Below are 8,830 nucleotides of genomic sequence, written 5' to 3'. Positions count from 1 at the left end.
ATAGCCTCATAGGACTATAATAATTATAAAATATGTATATTAACGAGATATTAAGTCTGAAATCCAAATAACACACAACGAAGAAACGACAAAAGGGATCAAATCCATGCAATACAACTGCACTTTTTTCACCCAATTATTCACATAAAAATGCACCAAATTAAGAAAAGCAACAAATCCAAGTAGAAGAAGAAGATAGAAATCAACCTTACCCACCTTACCAGTTACCTACCACCACGGTTAAAGAGCTCACTGTCAGGCTCAAGCATCTTGCAAAGACCCAGATACGTCAAGTAAAGCACACGATCCTTAGCTCCGGTCCGGTGACTCTTGGAGTGTTTGCAGAAATTCTTGAGCTGCTCCAACGTACAGTAACCCAGCATCTGCCCCAAAAGCAAAAACAGCCAGTTGATCTGACTCTTCCTCTGAGCAATCACCGGCTTCACCGCCTTGTCACGTCCGCAAAGCTCGCACCTCATCGGCTCCGGATTCGTCCAGAACGCCGGGGCTCGCTCCCTCATGAGCCTCTTGAGCGACGCAAAGACGCTAACCACCTCGGAGAACTTCTCCCTCAGATCGTAGCTCATCTGGTACACTTTCTCGCAGTGCTTGCACTGCACGTTGCCTGTGATGGTGGTGATCTGCTTCGATTCGAGATTCTCCAGGCTCTGTATCGCTCCGCGTTTGCTCGTCGCCCAGGGATACGGCGGCGGGATGGTGTCGTCGTCTTTTCGGTTGTTACGGTTTGATTGCGATCTGTAACTCCGACGCGATTCGACGACCAGGGCGGAGGAGGATACTGGTCTAACGGCTGGAGTGAGGAAATCGAACGGCGGAGCGTACGGTGGCGGCGGGGGATGAATCGGTGCTGACGGTCCTCGAGAGAGTGTCTGGTACGGAGAGTAGCTGAACGACGACGGGAGTAGATACGACGGCGGCGGTGATGTCGTCGCGAAATAAGGCTGATACGACGGAGGGAACCGCGCCATCAGGTAACGTGGCGACCACGTCTGCATCGGAGCGACAGGCGATGGCGGTGCTAGACGAAGCGGCGTCGGCGACGACGCGATCTGAGAGGAGGAGTACGGTGTTGGCTGGCGCAAGCTCAGTGAGAGAGGAAGGAGTCGTGCGGCGTCGTTATCATCATCATCACCAGTCTGTACGACGACGACGTCGTTTCGAGGAGGCTCGTTCATCGCCACCACTACCCGATCGTCTTCCCAAACTTGAGACTGGACGCCGTCGTTTTGAGGAGGCTCGTCCGTCACCATTAACGCTGGGTTTGTTCGACGGCGTTGATTGCTGGTGATCTGATCGTCTTCCCAGCTAGCTCTTCTCCTCTGGTTGCCACCGATACCGTCCATGTGGGAAAGGGGAAATGGTGAGAGAAATTAGGGTTTTGTGTACGGAGAGGAAAGAGACAAAGCGTCAGAGTGTGTGCTGGTCTCTGGGGAGTAAAAGAAAAAGGAAAGCGTCAGAGTGCGTGCTGGTCTATGGGGAGTAAAGAAAATGACGAGAAAGTACTGAGAGCAAAAAGAAATAAAGACAGAGAAGAGAGGAGAGAGAGAATCTTTTCTGTTATGCAATCAACTTGATTTTCTCTCCGTTTTTCCGAGTATTAACAGAAATATATTTTTCCTTTTTTTTCTTTTAGTTTTGGATATTCAAGTGATCAGTTATGAAAATTAAAAACTGTATTAGTAATCGTTTGGATAGGTTGTTTTCGGTGAAAAATATAGATATAAAAATTAAGATACATTGTGGTAGAAAAATAATCCTGTTTTGAGCCTGCTACTTTTTAGATATTTGTACTATTATTTCTCACTTCATTTACGCTCGCATTTGTTAATGACCCAGTTGTTGTAATCAAACTTATCGTGCGTTTCTTACAGATATATTTGGTTTACACTGACTTCGAGTCTTCCAAATCTCTATGAACTAGCATGATTTTCCATTATGATAATTTTATGATTTTTATAATTTACACACAAAAACTGTGAGAAATAGTTGCAAAAATATTTGATTAGTAAGCATGTATCGTTTTAAGGTGAAAAAATAGAAATTAGGGATTTTCCCTACCATTAACATTGGTAAATAAGATATTGTGGAAGAAACACTAAAGTTCATTTCAAATTTTGAAAAACTGTTATGACATATGAGACTGCTATTTTTTAGGTCTCGTGTGCGATTATTTCTTAGTTCATTTAAACACTCAATCATAGCCCAGCTGTTATAATTACATTAATCTGATACTTCTTCCAGAAATATTTGGTTTACGTTTACTTCGAAATCCTCAAAATTCTATGCTTTTTAGGTTTTCATTATGAGAAATTTATGATATTTTTATAACTTATCACAAAACATAGTTGAAAAAATACTTGAAAAGGAGTTGAGAAAAATTGTTACTAATTTATTTATACTACAATATTATTGAAAAGCTTTGAATACAAAATTCGTATTAAAATATATCCGTCATGCAAATTTTTAAAACCTGGTCAACCAAGGTGAAAAATAACGAGAAACAAGTTTACTGATATAGTCCAATAGTCATGAATCCAATATGAGAGTGGGCTAAGTGTGGCCTTAAGTTCATACCATTTGAACTGATGTAAAAATTATCTGAAGCTTTTGTTTCTCGTGGTAGATAGTTGCTAAGGATTTGAATGTTTGATGTAACCTTAGTTAATGATGACGATAGCTGTTTAAGTAAATTAGAAAGTAAAAGTATCAGTAATGGCGTATCTAGAAAAAAAACTTAAGTTAGAACTTAGAAATGTTTAGGGTAACATTAGTGGACTATGACTCTCTCTTGTGTGACAATCACCCTCACTTCGTCTTCTGTTGCTTTGCATGCAAGCCGTGGGTGTCTCGATTCCACCTTCTCTGATCTCTAATTAACTCTTCGTGACCTTTTCAGGGGTGACTTGGCTTCAATATGCTCTGGGTCATTTAGGAATTTCTTCTCCATTATTTGGATTCATGGCTTTAGTAATGGGATTCTGTCCGATTACTAATCACTGTACCAATGGGCTTCTGTCCATTTTTATTCACTGCACAAGTGGGCTTTTGTCGAACTCTCTCCTCTTTTCAGGAACGAGTCATTGATATGGTGTTTCATTTTAAGGCATTTTCTAAGGTGGATTTAGTGTATGCTACTTCTGTCAATTTTAAATATATATACAAGCAAAGTTTCAAAAGAATATTAGTTGAGATCTCTTTTTTTTTTTTGAGATCTCTTTTTTTTATTAAAAAAAGAAACATATGAAAAAAGAACATAGAAAAAAAGAGATGTGAGAGATGCTTCTCGTCTCAGAAACCCCAACTTCTTTTTTGAATCATCATAAATAATCACAACTAGATTTCGACCCGCGCTTAAAAAGCGCAGGGTTTTTGAATTATCATTAAAGTTTGATACCAATTAATATTTTGAGATTATTGTACATTATTGTGTTCTAAAACCGTATTATATAAAAGAAAATATTTTTTTTAATATATAGTTTATGAATTAGTTTATTTGAGATTTTGTATATATATTTTATATAACTTTTTCTTAGGTCTTGGTATTTTATCGTACCTGAAAAACCAAAAAAAAACCGACTCTGAAATACATGTGCAGTTCATGTCTGAATATATTATAAGTACCTATTTAATATATATTTTGACCCGCGGGGCTCTGTTTGAGCTCGGGTCCTCCCCTAAATCTGATTAGGTGCGCAAAGTATCTGAAATATTTTGTATCTTTGGTATGGGTATTTCAGACATGTCTTTGGTATTACATATAAGTTTTAAGTTTGGATTTTTGGGTAAAATTTAAATTTAAAAATATATTTCAGGTCGATAAAAATTTTGGGTACTTTTTAGTTTCATCGGGTTAGATTACGGGTAAATGTTTGGATATTTTGGGTATTTTTCGTGTTTCAAGTACATTGAGTCTTTTTCTGGGTCCTAAATAGCCTAACCAATCCAGAGCAGTAACATACCCAAAATTATATTTATTTTATAAATATTTGAATTATGAACCCGAACCAACTCAGACCTGAGAGGAACCAACATATACAATATGAATATGTTTGCATGTCACGTAATTGCAATAGGAGGTGGACCAAGAGGTTATAATATCTCATGTCTAACCTGTTACATAATTAAGAGCATTATAATATTTTATAGTTTTCGTGTGAATATTATATATTTTAAATGTCTCACCATTTTGTAATGCAATTGTATCGTGATATTAATTTCTTTTGCTTTATAAAATTTTATTTTTTCTGTTTTAAGTGGTCTATATTTTTTTATATATATTTACAATGCAGATGTATCATGTATTTGTCATAATCTATTTATTAGTAATTCTTTTATTGTTTCCATATTTAAAGGTAAGATATTTTCTCTGGAATTTATTACATGTATTCGAGTTATGGTAACTGAATATATTTGATGAGATATTGATTACAAATCGATTTTTCTTTTTATATTGCTAAAAAGCCATAATTTTTTTTTAATGCTATCCATGTTTCCATGCTATCTTATAGCCAAACACTCCAAATTTTTTTAATCCTTCTATTCAAGTTTCCAAACATTCTGATTTTGTACTTGAGTTTTAATAAGATAGATCTGCCCTCGTGATCCCAAGATCATTAAATCTTGTCAGTTGTCATTGAGAGAAATAAGAAGTCGTAATTGGAACTTTGATCATAGGATAAGTCTCATTTATGTACTACTTCTGGAGTAATATCTACAGAATGATACAATATTATATCAGGATGCATGATATATATGTTACATTAGTTGTAGTAGTGTATTCACGTAAGAAGCTGCAAGTCACACGAAAGATGGCAATCACCAAAGCCAACAAGCCTTTTTTTCTTTCAAACCATAGTTATTTATTATAATACACATACTCACATCAACATATGTAGAGAAGAGAGCCAAGCTTCGATTTCCTAGTTTGCTAACCACACGATGTTATCAAGAGGGAAGAAGTGGCAAACCGGTGCGGACCTTGGCTCTATCTTCAACACCTTGAAAGCTACATGATCAGCGTTCCACATAGACGTGTTCATATGACAGACAGCAGGTCCCACTACCCGTTGTCTCCCATCATCTGTGACCAGACTAATCTCAAAGACTCTGGCTCCACTTTTGTGACCATGGCAATAGTAAACTACATAAGGGTATGGCATTCTGTGACATCCCAACATTTTAATCCCAACAAGCTCCTTCGGAGTCTCGGCGAAGGTATAATTATGTAAAGCGTAGCTTATAGTGTTTTGAGCAATTACTTTAGTCGTCATGACCTTGATATCAGCATTAGACGCTATTGTTTTCTTTGCAAGATCAAGCATTGACTCCAACGAGGTCCCACAAAACTTATACTCTCCTTCAATAGCCTTGTAGTTACAACGTACCAACGTCTCCTTCATGGCTTTCCCTTGAGGAGACTCTTTGGAGACAGAGAAGTGATTGAGAAGGAAGTCAAGCTTTGACTTAGTGAAAGGAATGAGATCAGCTTCTTGTCGTGTGAGAAGTGGAGGAAGTGTTCGAAGTTCGTTTTTGTCGAAGTAAACGAGCAATTTGGCTCCTAGTCTAAGATCATTGAAGTTGAAAAACATGTACATTGAAGGATCCTCGAATTCACCATCTTTGAGCAAATGAGTAATATCTTGGCCTTCTTGTTCCTTATTTGATATCATCTTTCTTGAAGTATGTGCCTCCACGACCAGCTAAAACAAAACCGATTCGAGAAATTTAGAGACGAAAACTTCAAAATAATACCCAATTTTTTTTACTTCCAATTTACAAAAATTCTAATAAGATGTTTCCCAGAATAAAAAGAAGATTTTATTCTTAAAACTATATAACAGCCATGATGCTTATAGTAGCACTTATATACTGTATTCGGTTCAAGAAACAGCCCAGAAATAATGCTTTCAACCCAAGCCTTATATAAAACACACATACACATATAGAGAGATGTACATAAACATGTGTACATACCAGAGAGAAGAGGAAGAGGACGGTGGGGAAGGTAACAAAAAATCGCAAAGAAGCCATGGATTTTATTCTCTATGTGGAGAGAGATGGGTTTCTTCTTCCTCCTCTTCTTCTAGTTTTGACTTTTTCTTCTAGTTTTGACTTACTTTTAGAAAAATGAGCAACTTCTTATAAAAACAATTCAACTGATCTTAGATCTCAATGAAGTATGTACATTCATCTCTCTATATATAATCAATCTACTTATGCTGATGCTGAGTGCTGGCTTACTGGTTTTTTATTTTTATTTTTATTTTCAGTGATGTTTCATCTATTAGTTTACACATTAAAGTAGACTGATCATTTTTTATTTCATCTGTTTAGTATTGTTAACTATTGTGAAGCCTGCAGTTTCTCTCTCTCTTTTTACATTGTCATGTAATTTGAAACGGTAAAAGATACCAATATTAAATAACTTGATATTATCTCAAAGAGAATGATTCGATTGATTCTATAATACAAACTGTATATTTCACGGATCATTCTTTATGTCGTAATGGGAAAAATAATAATAAAAGAACCAAATCTTATTTTGTATATTAGTTAGAGTCGCAATCATTTTAGAGTTAGACAGAGAATTTTAGAGTAATATACAAATAGTACAATTTTAACAGAAATTAATATTCATAAATAATTTTTTATCATGTCTATTTCATATTGAATGCTATTTTTTTAAACATATTGAATGCTTCTATTTATCAAAAAAAAAACATATTGAATGCTTCTAGTTTTAAATTCTCTCTATATTATTTGAGAAGTGATTTTGACACATATATTCTCTATAATCAGTTTCACAAAAGAAATATAATATGGTACTAAAATTGATGACATGTATTCCGGAAAAATATGACATGAATTATTTCATTTAATATAGATTTATATTTTTGATAAAAAATTTAGAATATGGTAATAATTCACACATTATATTTAATAATATTTATTTTTGGTAATTTTTGTTAAATATGGTAATATCTCATACATCATCTATAAAATAAGTATATTCGTATATAACATTACAAATTTCGAAATTTTTTTATTTTTATTTTTTATAATTATATAATTTGTATTACTAAAGATTTTTAAAATAGCTACAATTTTTAAAATATTTAGATTTCTAATCGTAGAATCATTAGTTTTTTATCTACAAATTTATAAATATTTTTTAGTTTAAAAATTTGATAATTATACAATTTTATATCATTTTGTTAGTTTACTACAAATTTATTGAATATATTTAAACAATATAAATAGATAGAAAATACTATCTAAGATTATAATTTAAATATATACATATATATTCTTCCATACATTTCTAAATAAACAAAATCATTTTATATTAATTTAATATTTAACTAAATCAATCTGTTTTCAAATATTGCTAAAAACTAATAAAATCTATAATATTTAGTAAAATTTATTTTTAAATATAAATTAAATTTAAAAAAAATTATTTATACACATGATGTAAGAAAACACTTAGTTTTTATTGTTGAAAACGAAGTCATTCTCACGAAGTCTTGAGGTACTCTTAAAAAAAATTTGTTTTCTCAGAGCATCTCGAGTGGGCAGAAATTAAAGTTTTGAATGGTAAACAGCGTCCCGGTCCACACCGCAGTTAACAGTAACAAAAATCTCTATATATATATGTTTTTTGCTTGTCCTGTACCGCTCAATCCGCGGTAACCATTCGAAATCTAAATAAGTTTTTTACAAAAAAATATATAACTATTTTAATCATTTAATTAAATTTTACCTTTTTAAATTAACTCTACCAATACAAAATGCACACCTGTGGACGAATCCATCAAAGATTATGGAGGAGTACCTTCAGCAAGAGACCAATTCTTCCTCTCTCCTTTAATTATGTATTATCTTTCTTACTTTTTTACTTTTTATTAATTACTTAGTAGTGAGAAATTGTCTGAGAGACTCCGAATAGAAAAGGGTTAGCGCAATCGCAATATCTTTTTCACTAAAAGGACTGTTTCTAATATTCTTATAACTACAGGAAGGCCACTGAGCTTTCATTGAACTTAGTCGCATCATCATTGACATGTACTTTTTACATTAATACCAACCCACCAGTTACAATCTTTTGACTTATGAATGCATATCACACAATTAACACAATCAATGTTATCATGAATTTGTGCGAACCAAAAAAAAAAAAAATCAGAACGAATCTTTTCACGTACTTTTGATGGATAATTTCATTAAAAAAAACTGTAAACATTTGGTAGTCTAATTTTCTTACAAAAACTTAAAAGTCTCTCGAACTAGAAGTTGATTCTATGTGAGATATTGATTTTTGGGGACACAGTATTTAACACCCCAATTAAAGATCTAAAACTGTTTTATATTGTATTTTGTAATCTCATGTTCATATCAATCAGTGATTCCGTTTTCTTTATACGGCTTTTAGTTAAAACTGCAGAAATTAGGAAAACATAAAAATATTCGGACAAAAAACATAAAGCTATAAAAAATAATCTACATAAATTATTCTGTATAACAACTAAAATTATTTCAACCAATGAAGATAAATACTACATAACATTTTGACCAAAAAAAAAAAAGATAAATACTACATAATACAAATGGTCATACAACACTAAAGAAAGACTAATCATTCATAGTTATCGGTGAAAATGTAACAAAACAAAACATGCAAAAAATTCAAAACATAATATTCTCAAAGAAAAAAAATTCGAAACATAAAGTATTATGTATAATACTTTTCAGCAAACATAAATTATAAAATTGTAATACTTTTCAGAAAACAAAATTCACCTAATATAAC

General features: G+C 33.2%; 2 protein-coding genes across 2 annotated transcripts; both read right to left on the bottom strand.

Annotated features, from left to right (window-relative positions):
• Positions 1-23: 23 nt before the first annotated feature.
• LOC108860708 (uncharacterized) lies at positions 24-1,502 on the bottom strand. The gene has a single exon (XM_018634563.2). The coding sequence runs from the start codon at positions 1,362-1,364 to the stop codon at positions 225-227; it is 1,140 nt and encodes a 379-aa protein (XP_018490065.1). The 5' UTR covers positions 1,365-1,502; the 3' UTR covers positions 24-224.
• Positions 1,503-4,671: 3,169 nt separating this feature from the next.
• LOC108859531 (BURP domain-containing protein BNM2A-like) lies at positions 4,672-6,263 on the bottom strand. The gene is made up of 2 exons (XM_018633437.2): positions 5,995-6,263; positions 4,672-5,720 (listed from the first exon to the last, which is right to left on the bottom strand). Exons 1-2 carry the CDS (start codon positions 6,049-6,051, stop codon positions 4,941-4,943), a joined length of 837 nt encoding a protein of 278 aa, XP_018488939.1. The 5' UTR covers positions 6,052-6,263; the 3' UTR covers positions 4,672-4,940.
• Positions 6,264-8,830: the final 2,567 nt, after the last annotated feature.

This window comes from Raphanus sativus, chromosome 5 (assembly GCF_000801105.2).
Source record: "Raphanus sativus cultivar WK10039 chromosome 5, ASM80110v3, whole genome shotgun sequence".
Taxonomy (NCBI): Eukaryota; Viridiplantae; Streptophyta; class Magnoliopsida; order Brassicales; family Brassicaceae; genus Raphanus; species Raphanus sativus.
Note: the sequence above shows the minus strand (reverse complement) of the source record. Positions and strands in the feature narration are given on the sequence as shown.

What these genes read in the sequence shown, in the direction of transcription:
- LOC108860708 (XM_018634563.2), bottom strand. Translation starts at nt 1,364, where the DNA reads ATGGACGGTATCGGTGGCAACCAGAGGAGAAGAGCTAGCTGGGAAGAC.
- LOC108859531 (XM_018633437.2), bottom strand. Translation starts at nt 6,051, where the DNA reads ATGGCTTCTTTGCGATTTTTTGTTACCTTCCCCACCGTCCTCTTCCTC. An exon ending in TCCTCTTCCTCTTCTCTCTG is followed by an intron (nt 5,721 to 5,994) that starts GTATGTACACAT and finishes GTTTTGTTTTAG; the next exon opens with CTGGTCGTGGAGGCACATAC.